This window comes from Rhinopithecus bieti, unplaced genomic scaffold, assembly GCF_001698545.2.
Source record: "Rhinopithecus bieti isolate Rb0 unplaced genomic scaffold, ASM169854v2 scaffold_3948, whole genome shotgun sequence".
Lineage (NCBI taxonomy): Eukaryota > Metazoa > Chordata > Mammalia > Primates > Cercopithecidae > Rhinopithecus > Rhinopithecus bieti.
This window is the reverse complement of record NW_016804646.1, coordinates 5,227,552-5,247,644: the sequence shown is the minus strand read 5'-3', so window position 1 is coordinate 5,247,644 and position 20,093 is coordinate 5,227,552. Positions and strand designations below refer to the sequence as shown.

General features: G+C 39.1%; 1 protein-coding gene across 4 annotated transcripts in view; it reads right to left on the bottom strand.

Moving 5' to 3' along the window:
• Nucleotides 1–20,093, bottom strand: part of PRKN (parkin RBR E3 ubiquitin protein ligase) — a 1,416,081-nt gene that overhangs the window by 445,317 nt on the left and 950,671 nt on the right. For all 4 annotated transcript variants that reach the window (XM_017869558.1, XM_017869559.1, XM_017869556.1 and 1 more), the window contains exon 7: nucleotides 10,127–10,263. In XM_017869558.1, the coding sequence (XP_017725047.1) occupies nucleotides 10,127–10,263 (137 nt within the window). The remainder of the gene's footprint in view (nucleotides 1–10,126; nucleotides 10,264–20,093) is intronic.

The following is a 20,093-nucleotide window of genomic DNA, read 5'->3' as shown; positions in this document are numbered from 1 at the left end:
GGAAGAGGAGGAGGAGGAGAAGGAGGAGGAGGAGAAGAAGAAGAAGAGGAGGAAGAGGAGGAGGAGGAGGAGAAGAAGAAGAAGAGGAGGAGGAAGAGGAGGAGGAGGAGAAGGAGGAGGAGGAGAAGAAGAAGAAGAGGAGGAAGAGGAGGAGGAGGAGGAGAAGAAGAAGAAGAGGAGGAGGAGGAAGAGGAGGAGGAGGAGGAGGAGGAAAGTCGTTAGTTTGGAGAGTAGAAATTCAAGGAAAGTAAGAATTGAGCAAAGATCTCTCAGTGTTCCTCCCAGAGAGGAAGGGAGTGATGCTGCTGGTGCTGTTTCAAATGGACGGACAGAATTACTTCATCCGTAATCCACCAAAGACACACGCGTGCATCAAGCAAACACAAAATTCTCTTGTCTTCTCTGCAGTTCAATTCTATAAAAGCAGCACTTCCAAGGCCAAACATGACCGAACAGACAGTGCCTTGTTGATCCAGCTAGAATGAGCTCTGCAACACCATCAATTTTGTCCTACAGCTCTTTTTCTGGTCCTTGTCCATGCACCAGTCACTCCTTATAATGAAGTCACTTGATTGAGTGTTGTTCCTGTTGCAAGCAGGAAGAGGAAAGCTGAGAAGCCATTCAATAAATTTTATGTTTCATCCTCCTCTCCACCAGCGTGAGAGACTTCTGTGTGTTGACAGCCTGTTTGCTTTTTCTCCTTGGCAGAGGGCCAGACCCTGTTTCCTACCCCATCCCTTCTACTTCCTGAACACACAAACACATACGGTGTGGCGAGGCAGGGCCATGTGGCTGAGTTCTGGTACAAGGAACGTGGAAATAAGCGACAGGCTCTATGTGCAGGCCTGGGATCTAAACCTGACCCTCCAGTGTGGTGTGCTGCTTGCTCTTCCTCCGCCCGCTGGCCCCATGAAGAGGATGCAGCCGAGACACAGGGGTTGCTGTGGGTGACAGAACCACAGGACGGCAGGAATCGGGGCCTGGGTCCCTGAATAATGGAGTGATCAGAGGCCCCTCGGCCAACCCACACTGGACTGTGGCATGAGGGGAAATCAACCTTGACCCTGTTCAGCCACTGCGATTCCAGTGTTGCTTTGGTTAGAGAAGTTAGACTATTACCCTGACTTTACACTACCTCATGCATCCAGATCAAAGGAAAACTGTCAAAATTGCTAAATCATTCCCAAAAATAAAACAGAAAGGAGTTTAAACTCGGAAGCTTAGGAAATCTGATTTAGTTTCAATTAATTTGGAGGCAGAAGGAACTTTGAACTTGGACTGCAAGCACATCAGCAGTTTGTGTCAATGGGGATTCAATCCTGGTGCCACCGTTTTCACAGTGGCAATTATAATTACACAAGGTCCAGGAGCTAGAAAGAGAACGGGCTGTCTATTTCAGCGAGGCAGGCAAACAGACAGGCAGATACAGGGAGACTGTGTGTGGGTAGGCTCTGGGTAGTTTGTTAATAGTTTAAAGCTTATAATATGGATTGTCAAATTGCTTTTCTGAAATATATGAATTTATATTCTTACCTCTTTTGAATGTGTGTCCATCATTTTATATTTTATGTTAATAATTCTTTTTTTTTTTTTTTTTAAGACAGGGTCTCAGTCACTCAGGCTGGAGTGCAATGGCATAATCATGGCTCGCTGCAGCCTCAGCCTCCCGAGCTCAAGCAATCCTTCCACTTCAGCTTCCCAAGTAGCTGAGACTGTAGATGTGCCCCAACACATTGACCTAATTTTTTAATTTTTTGTAGAAAAGGGGTCTCCCTATGTTGCACCAGGCTAGCCTCAAATTCCTGGGCTTAAGTGATTCATGTAGTCCTCCCAAAGTGCTAGGATTACAGGCTTAAGCCACGGTACCCAGCCTACGTTAGCAATTCTGTAGCAACTAATTGTGTTGAATTTTTAACATGTGTGTTGTCTATTTGCATATATTCTTTTGTAATTCATCTTTTAATATATTTCCCTAGTTTTCCAATGTGTTTTAGGAGTTATACTGACATGATTATTTATATTTAGGAGAGCAATGTTCGAAAGCCAAAAAATAGTCCTTTGTATTATATTTGATGTTTTGCTCCCTAAATAGGTGCCTGCAACCCAGGTTTCTTGACTCCCTAGGCATCAAGAATATCTCTGTATCTAAAAACGATCAGAAAGGTCTGTCACATACTGCGCTATGACTGACAACAACCAAGAAGCATAACGGATTATAGTTGGTGAGCTGACGTATTAGATGGAAAGGGAATTGCATTCTAAGTTAGGTAAAAGCTGGAATTACATGAAAAGTGACCTGGGAGCACAACAGTAAAAACAAAAAACAAAAGGCAAAAACAAAAAAACGGACGGACTTGAATGGTACTAATGGTGAGGCCAATGGCATGTCACAGGGAAGGTGGGAAACTACTTCCTCAGCCCCTTAGAGCTACAGAAAAATCTGTGCTGCCAGGGCTTACAAAGGACAAGTAGTAAGTGCATTTTGCATAGTACCCATCATTCTACAGCAGCACTCTCAACAAATCCACCTGAATACATGAAGCTCCAACAAGTTGTGTGGGTGCTACTCAGTTTTAAAAGGAGATGCAGAGGGTGCTTTGTCATTTGAAAATAATTCCGAGCATAGACTATGAGTAAAAGCCGGTAGAGCAAAAAGACAGCAACCCTTTCAGGATAATTATAAAGTTTTTACCAAAGCCCATATCTTTAGGTAAGGGTTTGTCAGAGGTTCTGGAAATAGGCTATTTTGGCTATGTTTGTCAATCTTATTTTCAAGTTCATCAAAATGGATTGAAAAATCCATGCTAGCTAGCCAGTCAAGTCACTTACAGATGAACTAGACATGGGCAAAGGGAGTATTTTTGCATTTACGAATGCTACAGATTCCCATTGAAAATACCTTGTTGCTTGCAGAATGCTCACCCCTGCAGTAGTTCTCAAATGTTTAAACCTGAGAACTTTAACAAACTCTGATGCCCAACCTTTTGGTCTGAGGCATGGCCTCGGCATTGGGATCTTTAAAAACTTCCATGTGACTGAAAAGCATATATGAGGTTGAAGACCGCAGCCTAGGTAGGAGTGGGGCAGCAGGGAAGCTGAGGAGACCAGCCAAGAACCTCCAGAGAGACATTCCACAGCATCGGGAGTGCACGATCAGCAACGTGCCCAAAGTGCCCATCCTGCTGTCAGGTGCTGTGCTGCATCTGACCACAGACAGAATCAGGCGTGGACTCTGAAGCCTTCCTGTGGCAGTCCAGCTTCCATAATTTCAACACATTCTTTGTTTCTTTACAGAATTAACTGTCATTTCTGTTTTCCATACATATTATTAATATATGTTAATTAATTAATTAATTTATTTATTTATTGAGATGGAGTCTTGCTCTGTCACCCAGGCTGGAGTGCAGAAGCGCGATCTCGGCTCACCGCAACCTCCACCTCTCAGGTTCAAGTGATTTTCCTGCCTCAGTCCCCCAAGTAGCTGGGATTACAGGCACCTGCCACCACGCCTGGCTAATTTTTGTATTTTTAGTGGAGATGGTGGCCAGGCTGGTCTCAAACTCCTGACCTCAGATGATTTGCCCACTTTGACCTCCCAAAGTGCTGGGATTACAGGCATGTGCCGCTGCACCTGGCCAATATAGATTATTTACAAGACTCATGGACATTGATATAAGCTTTCGCCCCACCATAGAAGAAAGTGGTGCCTTGGGAGTAATATGGGTTCCATCAGCTCTTGTTCCTGATCATCTGTTTTGATTTATAGTTTGATAAACTTTTGATTTCTTTCTTTCTTTCTTCTTTTTCTTTTTTTTTTTTTGAGACAGAATCTTGCCCTGTCACCTGGGCTGGAGTGCAGTGGTATGATCGTGGCTCACTGCAGCCTCCACCACCTCGGTTCAAGCGATTCTCGTGTCTCAGCCTCCCTAGTAGCTGGGATTATAGGCATGCACCACCACACCCAGCTACTTTTTGTGTTTTTAGTAGAGACAGGGTTTCATCATATTGGCCAGGCTGGTCTCGTGCCCAGCATCAAGTGATCTGCCTGCCTCATTCTCCCTAAGTGTTGGGATTACAGGCATGAGCCACTGTGCCCAGACTATAAGCTTTGATTTTCTATTTCTATTTTATTATCATTTTATTGTATGTGTCTTGTTCTATGCTCCATGAATCAAGGCAAAGTCAAATAAACCAAGAAGGGAGATCACCAGATAGATGGGTAATTGGCTGATTTATGCATTGAGTTATAGGAAATCCCAATCTACAATTAAAGAATGTCCAAATGTGCATTTATCTGTAAATATACACATACATGCAGACATAGACACAAACACAATATGTACATGTTTATGGGAGTACATGCTTAAATCACAACCAAAATAACAAAAGCCACTATACACTGCATGCTTACTGTCTTCAGCATGTACCCTAAAGGTACTTCATAAGGCATTATTTTAATGTGTCCAGATAAAATGATGCTATTACATTATCCCCCTTTTACCTAAGATGAAATCAAGTGACACTAAGGTGAAGAATGTTGCCCTATATTATGTACATGGTAAGATTCAGAGCCAGAATTTGAACTAGGGTTTTCTGAGGTGCCGTATATAACCCATGATTTGTGCAAAATGGTTCACTGGTTTATGGGGGTAATATCAGGACTTACAGAGGTATTATGCAAAATATGAAAAGAACTGACCTCCACGAAGACTTAATGCATAGAATGATATGTGTACCATCTCATACCCTAGTCTGCATATTGGATGATCATATGTCATGTAGTGCAAAGGGGTTATCCCAAGGGAACAGGGAGTCCCACAACCACCATTGGAAAGTGGAGCCCTCTCTTGTCAGTTACCTTCAGCAGAAGGTCATCTGTGCTTGGCTAAAAGAATAATGAATAACTTATTTTATTTTAATTAAATTAACCCTATTAAAGCAGATAAGTGACTTAAAAATAATCCTTCAAAGAAACTATTAATTAAAGATAGAACTAATAATCCAAACATGACAAAAATGAGAAAACGGCAACACTGACCATGTTGGTACATATGTGAACATCAATGTGATTATAAAATAGGCTCCACGATAGAAGCTAACGAGTGTAGGGAGTCATTATATTTAGCAAGACATTTAAAAACTAAGCAAGTAATAAACAAAATGAGTATCTCAGTTGAGCAAATATTAAAGGAAATCCAGTTTGTTCTTGACAAAATAAAATCTATGACATCTGAAAGTTTCTCTTTGCATAATATAGGGAAACATTGTAATTGGATATACAGTTTTTTAAAAGGCTGAAATAATACATGCTAAATAATCTTGTGACAAACCAAACTATATTTTCTTATGAGTGAGTACTTACAGAGATACATATACTAAAACGTGGTTGAAGCTATGAAGAAACAGGGATGGAACCGAACCATGCCCTGTGGAAGACTGACTACAAATTGAATGACAGTACAGTTGTTTCTAGCCTGTCTCAGCGTCTGGTTACTAGCTCATTTTTTTTAAACAGCAAAATACACAAATATGTAACTTTTGTACTGGTTGTTATTAAACATAAAAGAAAAGAGGTGCCAGGGAATATACATTTTCAATAGCAACTGGTATTTTAAAAAATAAAAGAAAATTTCTATGAGTATTATATTTAAGTCACCAGTGATGAGGTGGCCACATTCACAAAAATATATATAAAAGGATTCCAAAAAAACTTTGCAAAGCAACATCTTTCAATCCATTCATCCCCTGCCTCACTCCCTATTAAAACCAAGGAGTTGAACTCAGGAGTGCATAAGATTCTGAGGATGGCATTGGCATACTGAATTTAAAAATAAAAGTCTAAAAGGTATTTAAAACACAATTAATATATAGTAGAATCCATATAATGCATTTTAACAACACAGAGCTTGACCACTCAAAATTCTTTTCAAGGAGGTTGTTAGTTATCTCATGGCAAAGAAACACCAAAATTAAAGTTAATTTATGCCCATTCTTTACAAGTGACCCAACTTTGATAACTTTTTCTGTGTCTATAAGGGGCTGTCAACAGTGTGCTATATAGAAAATATTTTTGAAAATAATATATTTAACCTGTCCCTGAAAGAAAAGGTGATGTTTCCAACATGACTGAGAACAAGAAACGCCAAAGGATCCTAAACATATGAAAAGATGCTCAACTTTGTTTAAAATTAAAAAGAAAAATACAGCCAACTACATAGAATACCATTTCTCAAATATGTAATTAGAAACAGAGCAAAAGCCTTTCAGTTCTCCTGTTGGGGAGCAAGTAGAGAGACTGATGCTGCACTTTGCAACTGACATTGCTGGTGGGTATGGAAAGTGCACCACTACTGGGAGGGGAATTTGGAAACAGTAAAATAAATACACATTTTCCCTTTGGTGCAGTAACCCCTCTTCTAGGGAGCAGATCTCAGTAATACTCTGACAACAACATGAAAATGTGGGTGCACACAAGTCTATTAGTTGTAGCAATAGTTAGAATAAAAAAAATGAAAACTTAGCGTTTGCCAATAAGGAAAAAGTAAGCTATACCTACACAAAGGAATTCGATAATGCTATATATTTTTAAATGGAAGAAAATATCTATAACAGACTAGGGAGTGATCTTTAAAATATAATACATATATACCTTAGAGCAAAAAATGCAAGGTGAAGAAAAATGTGCATAATCTACGTTTTACTTAAGAAGGTGACACATCTATATCATTATTGATATCGTCTATAGTATGTTTACTTATTTTAAAATAGGTGATTGTTTTAATAAAGGTTTACCTTTGGGAGAGAAAAGGAATATTATTTACCTTTATTATTTATTTATTTATTATTTACCTTTGGGAGAGAAAGATAATGTAGATTAAAGGGTATATTTCTTTGAATATAGCATGTTTTGTAGCTTTAGCTTTGGAATAATGGAAATATTTCATATACTATGAAAACAAAATAAATTTAAAAGCAATGAAAGGCCAGGCGCAGTGGCTCACGCCTGTAATCCCAGCACTTTGGGAGGCTGAGGCAGGCGGATCACCTGAGGTCAGGAATTAGAGACCAGCCTGGCTAACATGGCAAAACCCCATCTCTACTAAAAATACAAAAATTAGCAGGGCATGGTGGCACGCACCTGCAGTCCTGGCTACTTGGGAGGCTGAGACAGGAGACTCACTTGAACCCGGGAGGCCAAGGTTGCCGTGAGCCGAGATCATGCCACTGCACTCCAGCCTGGGCAACACAGCAAGACTCCATCTCAAAAAAAAATAAAATAAAATAAAATTAAAAATTAAAAAAATAAAAGCAATGAGAAATATGTATTCAATTGATGACATAATTATACATTAACTTGTATGAGTTTATATCCCTATAAGGATATACTCTAATGACAAAACAAACTGTAAAAATCTGAACACTGTTTTCAGTAATCATACTTGGGTGATGGTGTGAATATTGTAACACTGATACTATTGTGGGTGCATTCCAAAATAAGGCAAATGAGTAATTTTGTTGGTATCACTCAGTAACAGAATTTTTGCCAAGGGTGAAAGAAACAACAGTTGTAACACTGGTGACTTGTCAATGAAAATTTGGTAACACTGGATTTGAACTGAAAATGTTAGTATAACTAATATTGCAGTTTGTACTTAAAAAACAAAACAAAACATGTCTCCTAGTGTGTTCCCCTAGGCCTAGAAACAGTAACCAACATGGTGATAATGAGCACTCCAAGCACCAAGACTTCTAAATACTATTTCCTACTAAAGGGAGCCAGAGCTCCTGAGAAAAATGGCTGATTACAGGTTATTGGGCGAGAATTACAAGAAAGGTCTAGAGCGTCTTGATACACTACAAATCCTGACTAATGGGTACAGGAAAGTTCACTGTAGTATTTTTCCTTACATTTGAATGTTGAAATTCTCTAAAATAAAAAGTTACACATTAAAAGAAAATGAGTTCAAAACGAACTGATAATTAAAAAGATAGAGTATGAAGAGAAGACTTGAAAATGTGTGTTTAGAAATGTTTCCATTGTTTGTGGCTTTGTGAAGGAAGAAAGCTAACCAAAACAAAATGGTCACATTAAAAGCATTACAGACTTTTCCAATCTGTAAATAATTACTTCACTAGATTTTGAATGCTTTTGTTAAAAATAAAGGCACAATAACTTTCAATAGGTTTTCCTTAACAATATGTTAACATATATTATGCAAATCTTAATTTTAAAATTCTTGCATTATTGGTAGATATGCTTAAAAATGAGTATCATAATTTACAAAGTCAACAAAGCAATTAATTTATTCCATTTGCATCTTTTTATCATTTCGAGGTATGTTTTTTAGCTATAATTGACATCAAAACTAAGTCCTGAAATAAATTGAACTTAAAACCTCACCACTGAGTCAAGGTATCCCATAGTTTCAAATTAAGTTTTGAAGAATTAATGAAACATATTTAATCACATGCAGTCATTTATACATAGAGAGAGATAGGAAATTTTACTTTACTCCAGGTACATAAATTACCTCAAAGTAGATCAATGACCTAAATATTAGAGGTAAGCCATTGGAAGAAAATATGGAAGTAAATCATCATGATCTTAGATATGGCAATGAAGTCTTATGTTTGACACCAAAAGTATTAGCAACAACAAAAACAGATAAATTACATTTCATCAAAACTAGAAACTTTTGTTCATCAAAGGACGTTATGAAGAAAGTGAAAAGACAACCTACAGAATGGGAGAAATACATGCATATCCTGTATGTGATAAGGATCCAGTATCCAGAATATATAAAGAACTCTTACAACTCAACAACAAAAACATAACTCAATTTAAAAATGAGCAAAGAAAGGACTTGAACAGACATTCCCATAAAGAAGATATATGAATAGTAAACAACCACATGATAAGATAATCAACATCACAGTCATGAGAGAAATGAAAATCAAATCCACAATAAGACACCACTTTACCCTTACTAGGATGACTAGTTAGAAACAGTAACAAGTGATGGCAAGGATGTGGAGAAATAGAAACCTGCGACATTGCTACTCTGCTGGTGGCAATATAAAACGGTATGGCAGTTGTGGAACACAGTGACCAGTTCTTGAATTCTGCTTCTTGGTATATATCCAAGATAAACGAAAGCAAATGTGCATACAGAAACTTATATATGTTTATTCATAATAGCCAAAAAGACGGAAACAACACAAATGCCCATCAGCAGATGAATGGACGCACAAATTGTGAAATATCCACACAGTGGAATATTATTCAGCCATAAAGAGGAAAGAAATACTCATACATTTTACAACTTGAATAAACCTCAAACACGTTATGCTAAGTGAAGTAAGGCAGACATGAAAGGTCACCTATTGTATGATTTCTTTTATAGGAAGTATCTACAATAGGCAAATCCATGGAGGAAGAAAGTGATTGGTGGTGGCCAGGGGTCAAGGGCAGTGATTACTTGGGTAGGAGGTGTTCAAAGACTTTTGAAGCTGGATAGAGGTAGTGGTTGTGCAACATTGTGAATGCACTAAATGCCACTGAACTGTACACTTCAAAATGGTGAATTGGTGACATGAATTTCACTTCAATTAAAATATATATATGTAATAACGGTATAGTACAAGTAAAGGGTTCTTTGTAATGTTAAAAGATAAAATATTAAGCAGTTCAGGTTGATCTCATTCTTCTTTTTCATATATGTTACTTTATATATATTGGGTATGTGTTCAACATTTTGAGTGACAGAGGCATACAATTTAAAAATTTGGTAAGACGGCTCTAGTTCTAGGGTAACAAATCTAGAACATGGAGAATGACTCTAAACCACAGAAAAACTTTGTATACCTTGGCTGAATAATATTGATAAACTTAGTCTCAATGCCTTTATGCAAATTATGCATTTTCCAGTTCAACACAGTTCCTTCATTCCCCAGAACTTTTATCTTTTGTGATCCAAACATTAATGTTTCATATCCAGCAATGATCAAATTTAAATTTTCAGCTCTTCTGCTAGGGTTTACATGTATCTAAGTCAGTTTTAAATCAACGGCTCTTCTTCTGTTCTTCATCAATATTAGAAATGGAGAGAAAACATGCTAGACTTACCCACACAAGGCAGGGAGTAGCCAAGTTGAGGGTCATGAACAAACTGCCGATCATTGAGTCTTGTCACACAGTATAAGTGGAAACAGTCTAAGCAAATCACGTGGCGGGAGTTGCACTGGAAAACCAGGACGGGGCTCCTGCAGAGAGAAAGGAAGATGTTTCCTCTGGTACCTGTCAGTGTGGAAAGGCAGCATGTGGTTTAGACCAATTTCAGTAATCCTGGAGGGTTGTGTAGAGCGTGCTCTGTGCAAAGACCGGAGCTGCTAAGCATTCAGCTCATGTATAACAACACTACAGCTTAAAAATTGGAGGCACTCCATGAACTACACAGAACATTGATTCTCCTAATTTTATATTTTTTTACGTTAACACGTTTATCAATCTTTTGATTAAACCTGAGCTAAAATATAATCTCTTTCTGGAAGTCTTCCCTGACTCAGAATTCCCAATTAACCTATCAAATCATCCCATCTGTTTGTATATATTTCTATTGATCCATTATTACATCATAATATTCGTATCTTTTCCTTTCTCATAGACTGTGATCTCCTTGAAAGTAGGTCCTATGTTTATTTTGATATTCCCATAGTACCAGGCATTGTAATATTTTAAATGAATGTTTTAAAAATTGAAATCTTTAAAACATTTTAAAGATTTTTTTCTACAAAGTATTTTAATGGAATCAAAGAATTTAGGACATATATAGTGATTTGTTAGTAATCCCATAACCATAATTAGAGAAAATTCAACAGTAAAATAAAATTTTGAATAAAATTCAAAATTCTGCTATCCTACTTATTTTAAAGCAATATATAATACAAAACAAAGAAAATAAAATTCCTTGGTAACTTAATTATAACTATATTTTAATAATAGGACCTGAATTTCTCCACAATCAAAAGAAAATTACTATTGCATCAAAGTAAAATGTTGAACATTTTCTCACATTTTACTGGCAAATAAAAAAGTAGAATTTAGGGATAAAAGGTTATCCAATAGGGATTCTTCTACCGCAAGATTTTGTCCATTGTGTCATCTCGAAACCATCCAAATATTCAGTTTCTCAAAGTATGGTTATGGGATTACTAATAAATCAATATATGCAAGTCCTAAATTTTTTTTATTCCCTCAAAATACTTCGTAGAAAAAAATCTTAAAACCATGTATTTTACTGGAAAATGAACCACACAAGTTTATGTCAAATAGGAGACAAGCTCAATATATGAATTTGAAACCAGCCCCAAGGTGACTTTAATAGCAAGAAAGATACTGGAGTCTATTTAGATAAGCCTATGTAATGATAACAAAATACAAAATAAACATGTTCATTCTATACCCAATCCTTAACACCTATAGGAGCTCTTCAAAAGCCCTTTTTCTAGAGAAATTAATAATAATAATAATATAAATGACAATTTCTTTCTTTTTTTTTTTTTTTTTTTGAGACGGAGTCTCGCTCTGTCGCCCAGGCTGGAGTGCAGTGGCCGGATCTCAGCTCACTGCAAGCTCCGCCTCCCGGGTTCACGCCATTCTCCTGCCTCAGCCTCCCGAGTAGCTGGGACTACAGGCGCCGCCACCTCGCCCGGCTAGTTTTTTGTATTTTTTAGTAGAGACGAGGTTTCACCGTGTGAGCCAGGATGGTCTCGATCTCCTGACCTCATGATCTGCCCATCTCGGCCTCCCAAAGTGCTGGGATTACAGGCTTGAGCCACCGCGCCCGGCCAAAAGATAATTTCTTAACACCTAAAAGATTTTCAAAATTCTGCTCTCACTTACTTCAAAGCAATATGTAATACAAACAAAGAAAATAAAATTCCTTGGTATTTTAATGCCATGGGTGTGTAAGTAATCAGTCAACTTAATCTGAGCAAGGGCGCACCTAAAGGTACAGCTTCTCCTTTCCCCTCCTGGAACCTATCCAAAGTCCTTCATAACGCTTTCCTATTTCTAACCAGAGTCACTCGCATACACATGCTCAAGCACACACATACTTTTTTCACTTTGTGACCCTGTGAAGCTGCTGTATTTTGCCTTTTTCTCTCACAGCTGTTATGTGAAAAATATTCTCTATCTTGCTTTCAGCAACATGGTAGACTAAAACCTTTATAGACCTCCCAATCTGCTACTAATGCATGGAGAAAATATTAGAACATTTATGAAAATGTGCCTGCATATAACAAAGTTAAAAAGAAAGCTTAGAAATGACCCTGTAGAGGAAACATAAAGAAAACATATAGAGCCTAAATGGTCAGCCCATGAACCCCTGCCACAGTGGCCCAGAAAGTCACGGCTGCATGGTCTGCGGTCGTCGGTGTAGCTTCTGCAGGCTTTTCCACTCCTGTTAGCAGAGTTCTCTCTCGCATGGATGGACAACAGCACACATTTACAGTTTTCTCCTTCAGTTTGAATATGATCCCAAATGACTCGTACCATCTAGACAATACAGGGAACATTCACTGTCCTACTCTATTAATGACATCCTGCTGTTCGGAGATTAACAAGAAACAAGCACTACATTGGCGGCTGTGGTGTGAAATCAACCCTGTGCAGCGATAGGAGCCATTAGGGACATTAGGGAAAGTTTAGAGGTCCAAGTCTTGGGGCCTGGAAGTACACACCTTCCAATATAAACAGTCCATCTTACCCATCCCGCAGCTGGGAGTGAAGCACAGACAGCTGCAGACGCAGTGGGTCCAGAGTTCTGGTTCCCACAGAGTGAACTGTATCTTCCTAGCGACACTGGAAGAGTCCTACTGAAAACTAAGCCACAGCTGCACCAGGCCACCTCAACCTCCTTGAACTGAGAATGTCTACCTTGAATAAAAAATAGGAGAAATGAGCACCAGATAACAGTGGGTTACCAGATAGTGAGCAGCGAAGGGACTAGGGTCTGACACATAGAGGCATGGTCAGCACTGGAAGTGAGGACAGAGACTCATGTAACTCCCTTGAAGAAACACCACTGCCCAGACGCAGGTGTGGAATGCAGCCTGGGAAGCTGGAATGTCGTGTGTGTTTCTGCATGTCCTCTTCGGAAAAGAAAGAAATGTACAAGTTACAGGGCGTCAAAAATGATAAATGAGTCATTCAGGAATTCTGATTGTCTATTACTATCTATAAACAGTCAACTTGGATATACACCTATATACAGATATAGATAAATGATAGATACAGATATCAATAGATAAACATATATGCTGAAATATACAGATGAAGACATAGAAAATATACATGCTGTTTTATACACACACACACACATACATAATGTTATAAAGATAGTGTATATGTGCATTTCACATAGAATTATCAGTCACCTGGAATTCTTGATATAGTTATGAGCTAAGATTGCTCATCTCTTATTAAGATATTCCTTGTAGTTGTGCAAAGTTAGGTGAGGAATAAACATGACACCAATAAAAAGGTTATTAGATTAATCAGCTGAGAAAAGGAGTGAAAATCTTTTCATGGCTAGAAGGTCTACATCATTAACTTCCTAAATGCTAAATCAAAGAGGAGGGGGAAAGTTAGTGTTTACGGGCACTTACTTTGGGTTAGGTGGCTTGCTAGGAACTTCACAGACTTCCTTTCATTTCATCCTCCTAAAATAAACTGCCCTTTCTCTACTGTCCATCCTGTTCTCTCCGCACGTCCATCCCTTTCAGCTGGGAAGGTCCTTGCATAGCCTAGGATTCTTCTAGCTCCTGTACACCTAGATGCGTGCTCTTTGCCATCTATTCTCATGGTAATACTCACCTTCATATTCAAAGCCAAATCCCTAAGTTCTAGGTCCAGTTCAAGACTAAAGATCTCCAAGGAACTTTCTCTGGAGCCTAACACCTCACTGCTTCTTCCCTTTTTCTTTACCTTTCTTCGATACTTAATTAAAAAGTTCATCCGTAATGTACTTCAATACTGGCCTGACTCTTGTTTAAGGTGTTTCATATACTCCTATCTTAGCTATCAACATTAAATGAAAAGTCACGAAATGGTAGAGAACCTACTTGCTTAACCCTTTCATGACCCATGCCTCACCAAATACAGTGTTGAGCACCTGATAGTTTTGTAATCAAGAGTTATTGATTATTTTAGTGGACAAATGAATGGGTCACTATTTTTGTAGTTTCTCATACTTTTATAATGTCTCTGCTCTCATTCACATGTTGTTCACTAAATTTCTTATTGTACATCTACTTTGACTAAAGTAGGCACTTAGTAAATACATGTGGACTACAGCACCCAGTGAATGGATAAATACCTTATAGTTATACTTGGTTTACACAATCACAGGGCATGGTTGAGAGACACAAGATGCCCATGGAACAAGTATTACAAAGAAGTATCTGCAGTCCCCAAACTCTGGGAGCCCAAAAGTTAGGAAAAGAGAAGATTATTGAGTCAGGATGGATCCATTAGGGAACCTGAATTGAATTTAAAGAAATGGGAGGATTGATATTTGGTCACTGGAAAGAAATGTTGTTTCTAAGCAGGAAGGAATCACAGACATGCAAGTATGCTAGGAACAGAAGAGCAATCAGGTGGGCTGATCAAAACGATGCATCAGGAAAAGGGTGGGGGACAAGATGAAAAGGGTTGAGGACAGAGCAGATTCCGGCCAGGGACTGGGGTTGACTCTAGGAGACACAGCTAGCATAAGGCCTCTAGACTGTGGGATTCACTGAAGGTTTCTGCTATGGTTTGAATGTTTGTGTCCCCTCAAAATTCATATGTTAAAATCCTTATCTCCAAAGTGATGGTATTAGAACATGGGGTCTTTAGAAAGTGAATGTTGTGAGAGAAGAGCCCTCATGAATAAAATTAGTGCCCTATTAAAGAGACCCTGGAAAGCTCCCACACACGTTCCACCATGTGAGGACACAGTGAGAAGCCACCAACTATGAACCAGGAAGGGGCGCTCTCACCAGACACTGGATCTGCCAGTGCTTTGATCTAGGACTTCCCAGCCTCCGGAATGGTGAGAAATAAATTCCTGTTGTTTATAAGCCACCCGTTTATGGGATTCTGTTATAGCAGCCAGAATGGACTAAGAGAGTTTTCAAACATGGGAGGGGAATGATGTTTTAGTTAGCTCTGACAAAAGTATGGAGGGAAAGAAGCTGGAAGTAGTGAGAACTACTTGAGGTCATTTTGGTAATTTAGACATGAGTTACTAAGAACTGGACTATGATGTGCAAGTGGCTCTGGGAGTGGAAATGAGAAGAAGAACGGGTGACATTTCAGAGCAGGACCCACCAAGACTTATCCTCTCATGGGTCTTTTGTTCCTCCTGACATTCCTGTGTGCCCTTTGCTCTAATTATCTACATATAAATGTTAATTGACCAATCCAGAGATGATTTTACCCCAATGGGCCAGGTTAAAGAGCAGTAAATTAAAGGTTAAGTAAAGTTCTCAATCATATATAAAAGGACTTATAAATGCTTTCCTTGACATTGCCAAAGAGTTATTTGTAACCAATAATTTCTCTGTTTTGATAAAATGTGACGCTTTTTTGCAGAATATTTAAGCATAATTGAAGGAGTTTTAGCTACAAATAATGTGGCAAGTCATTCACATACATTAAAAAAGTAGAATATGGTTACACAGTGTTCCAAATATTTAAATTCTTATAAAGTTAGTATTCTAGCATCTACAAAAATAGCATGTGAGCTTTTATGTTTATCTAGTAAAATGTGCAATTTACTCTGCTGTTGTTCTCTCTTATTTGCCCTCCTTCACACACTCTGGCAAAATCTGTCTGTTTCTCTTTCTCTCCATTTGCCTGATTCTTTCCTATGTGTACATCTTCATTTATACTCATTAACAGAGAGGCTGTGGATGAAATGTGACATATATTGAAAGCAATGTGCCAGATATTTCAAGCTATGTAAAGATGAAGAAGCAAATGTAAGCTCTCAAGGACATATAAATCCAGTAGAGTGGGCAGGAGAGGGAAACACATAATTGTAATACAGGGCAGAATATTTTAAGTGACGTTAGAGAGGTAGGATATATTGCCATGCTCACGCTCTGGGGCAAGCAGCCTTCAAGATGTTCTCCAGTGAGCTCCACCTCCTCTGTAGTTCCTCTCCACATTGAGTGGATTGACCCACATGCAATAGGAAAAGTGCAGAAATGACCATGTGTGACTTCCAAGAGTAGGTCAGAAAAGACACTGCAGCCTCTGTCTGTGCTCTTATAGATCACTTGCTCTGAGGAAAGTGAGCAGCCATGTTGGGAGGACACTCAAGCAGTACTATGGTGAAGTCCATGCAGGAAGAAACTGGGGCCTCCTAACAACAGCCGGTATCTACTTGGCAGCCAGTTGGCCCCCTAGGATGACTGAAGCCCTGGCTGACATTTTGACTATAACTGCATGAGATACCCTGAGCAAGAACTATCCAGCTAACCTGCTCCCAAATTCCTGACCTGCTGAAACTGTGAAAGGCAACGTTTACTATTTTCTTCAGCCACTAAGTTATGGGGTACTTTGTGATTCAGCAATATCTAACTAATTCAGGTTCAGAGGAGGAAGAGGTCATATATAGGTTGAAGACCAGAAAAGAATTCATGAATATAGTGGCATTTGAAAAAAGGGTCAGGATTCCAGTGCATAAAGATGCAGAAAACACCTGAGGTCAAGAGAAAAGAATGGAGTTGTGAAAGCACAGAGCAGAGAAAGAGAATGCTGAGTTATCTGGAGTGGCTGGTTTCTTCATTCTCCCCAGTGGAAAGGAAAGTTATTACATACGTATGAAGAGCAGCAGTATCTGAAATGCAATGAAAACCAGCACAAGTTAAAATAAAAATACTATGTGTAAAATCCTTGAGGAAATAAAAACAAAATTCCCTCACTTGAGGGAGAAAGTCCTGCAATTTAGCTAACACTTGACCCTTGAAAATTCACACATTGTTTCCACTGTTCTTAGTTTGTGCAATAGTAACAAGGAAGTTATGCCCCAGTTAGCAATCTTTCAAAGCTTTCTGAAAACTCCGCACATGGAGAACTATGACTCCTGGGCATTTAACACGGAATTTGATTAGATAAAAGTAATTAAAAGAGGAAAGCTACACCATTAAAAAACATGAATTTATCTTCTTAACGACTGCCACTTTAAGCCCCTTTTAGTTAGAGATGGCTTACAAACAATAAAGAAATAAATGACTGAAATCTCAGAGACCAAATGCATTTTAATTTCATCTATATTTGGCAAAATTACATACTAACTGCCAAAGTGCACTACTAACAAAGAAGTAACCAGCACAGCGCCTGCCCACAACCATGCCAGAGAGAGCATTTCAGCCCATGTGGGTCGTAGGAGTTCATTATTTGAGTTAGCCAAGGGAGCAATCCCTCGCTGGAGAGGCGCCTGCTCCAAGATACTAATTGATAGGCTCAACTTTTAGAAATTAAAATAAGCTTCAACAGTTGAATGACCTTCAAAATTCCTTCCAGCAGCCAAGTCTAAAATCCTGAAATAAGTTCATTTGTCCATTGGCCTGCTTGGAATCAGAGTGCTATTAAGGCACTGGCAGATCCTGAATCAGCTCACGAACTACCCCTTCTGGTTTTTCTTGCCTCCTCTGCTCATGTTCTCCCTGTTTCATCCAGTCCACTCTGCTACATGGAAGAGGGTTTACTTTGGTTCTGTAAGCTTATTTGCAGAAGTCCCATATTTCAGCATATACAACGTAGCCAAGGTAAAATTCATTTATGTCTATATTTTTGAATCACTTTTATTCAACCATTCTGCCAACACAGTGGACCGGCCACTAGATGCCAGACACTGTCATGTCACATCCTATAAAAGTGAACAAGAATGTTGCATCTCTTCAGGAGGTCACAGTCTATAGAGTTGAAGACAAATAATTAATCATTCATAGTGTGGTGGTAAGCACTACCATAAGGATGAATTTAGAGACTACTTAGCCTGTCTCTGGGGTTGGAGGAAGGGCTCCCAAGATAGCTCATGACTCGGTGCATCCAGTCTATATAATGAGAAGAGGCTGAACAAACTAAATGGCTTTTCCTGTTTATAAAGGTTTTTTAACAAAACACTACATAAAATAATATTGTAAATATGTCACAAAGGATTCTGAAAATATGAATTCTCTATCTCCTTTCCTAAAAGAGTCCCCTTTTCCTCTTAAATTCTCATCCAGTAAGTTGACATCCCGTCTGGGGTGTTAAATATTATTAAATTCAAGAGACTTTCTAACCTCAGTGTTTGTTTCCAAGTTGGACTCTGCTGCTGTCTGCCCTCCGCACTCTGCGGACCCTCCTGTCAGGCACGTTCCCTTTCACTCCTGGGCAACAACTTGATTTTGTGCATCTTGTGGCATTGGCTTGTGGCTACCTAGAACTTTTTTATTCAAAAGTTCCCTATCAAATTAATTATATTCCCACTGATAGGTTAACTCATTTTATTTACTATCATGAAAGGAAGTAGAAAAGTTTCAAGTAACGGCCACTTTTTCTGCTTCAGACATATTCTCTTCAATATACACCTGCTGAGGTTGAGAGCCTGCAACACAGGCGCTATAAAAATAATTGAGTAAAGAGTTAGGAGTGGCCACAGTGCAGTGTGCTCTGGAGCAATGGATTAGGTCTCACGAGTGTTGGCAGAGTCTGAATTCTCACGAGCGTCTCTCTGGCCAAGATCTACATCAGCGCCCAGGCTGTCTCCATCCTCTCTTCTCTCCCTCAACCCCCTGCCTGATCCCAGCAGCCCACCCCAGCAATACTGTTCTAAAGAGGTTTCCGTCCTGACAGTTCTTGACCCCAAAATATGAACCAGTTTTTCAGTGCCTATGTATTAAGGCCTCAGGCTTTTCTTCTGTCTTTTGGAGCCTCCATAAGCTGGATTTGCCCTGCGAAATGTCTTTCCATCTTTCCCATTCACGAATCCCTCTGTTTCTCTCAAGTCTGCCTCTTTGCTGCTTTTTTCCTTATGCTCCTATCCCTATAGGCAAGATTCCTCCTCTTAGTCCTTATTTCCCCCAAAACTTCAAGGTTCAGCTGAGGCACAACCTCTCCCATAAGCTTTTTCAATAAAACTCCAGATAACATTGACGCGCTATTCACTGTCTAATTTCTTGGAATGTTTATATTTAGAAAGTATTGCTTTTATATTTAACTTAGTAGCTTATTACATGTCATTTGTATTATTGTTTTCTTTCTTTCTTTCTTTCTTTTTTTTGTTTTCTGAGACAGGGTCTCACTCTGTAGCTCAGGCTGGAGTGCAGTGGTATGATCTAGGCTCACTGCAGCCTCTACCTCACAAGTTCAAGCAATTCTCATGCCTCAGTCTCCCAAGTAGCTGGGACTACAGGCACATGCCACCATGCCCGGCTAATCTTTCTATTTTTGGTAGAGATGGGGTCTCGCCATGTTGGCCAGGCTAGTCTTGAACTCCTGACCTCAAGTGATCCGCCCACCTCAGCCTCCCAGAGTGCCGGGATTACAGGCATGAGCCACCAAGCCCAGCCTCATTCGTATTGTTTTCTACCTGCTTTATGAACCTACACCAGGTCTCTCCAACCCAAATTCAACACATGCTAACTGGGAGGCTACTATGCACCGGATCCTGTGCTAGACCTGAGAGGAGGATGCAGCTGTTGCTCTCAGGAAGTCTGTCTGATGATGAGAAAACTCAGTCAGGGACACCTTGGGAGAACTAATAAGAGGCAACTCAGTCCAATGTCGGTCAGGTACAGGATATTTCCTGAAAGAAGGAAAATATAAACTAAGGCTGAAAAAGCAAAAATGAGTTAGCCTGACCAAGAAACTACAGGGAAGTGGAAAAAATGTGTGAAAACACTTCAGATGGAGTAAAATTAGGTAAGATTAGGGAACCATGCTGTGTACAGTATTTTCATACTATCTTCTCAGGCTTTATTAAAGTCCCAAATTCCAGAAATCAAAAATTAGATTAAAATAGAATGATAATGCTTCTACAAGCCACATACAT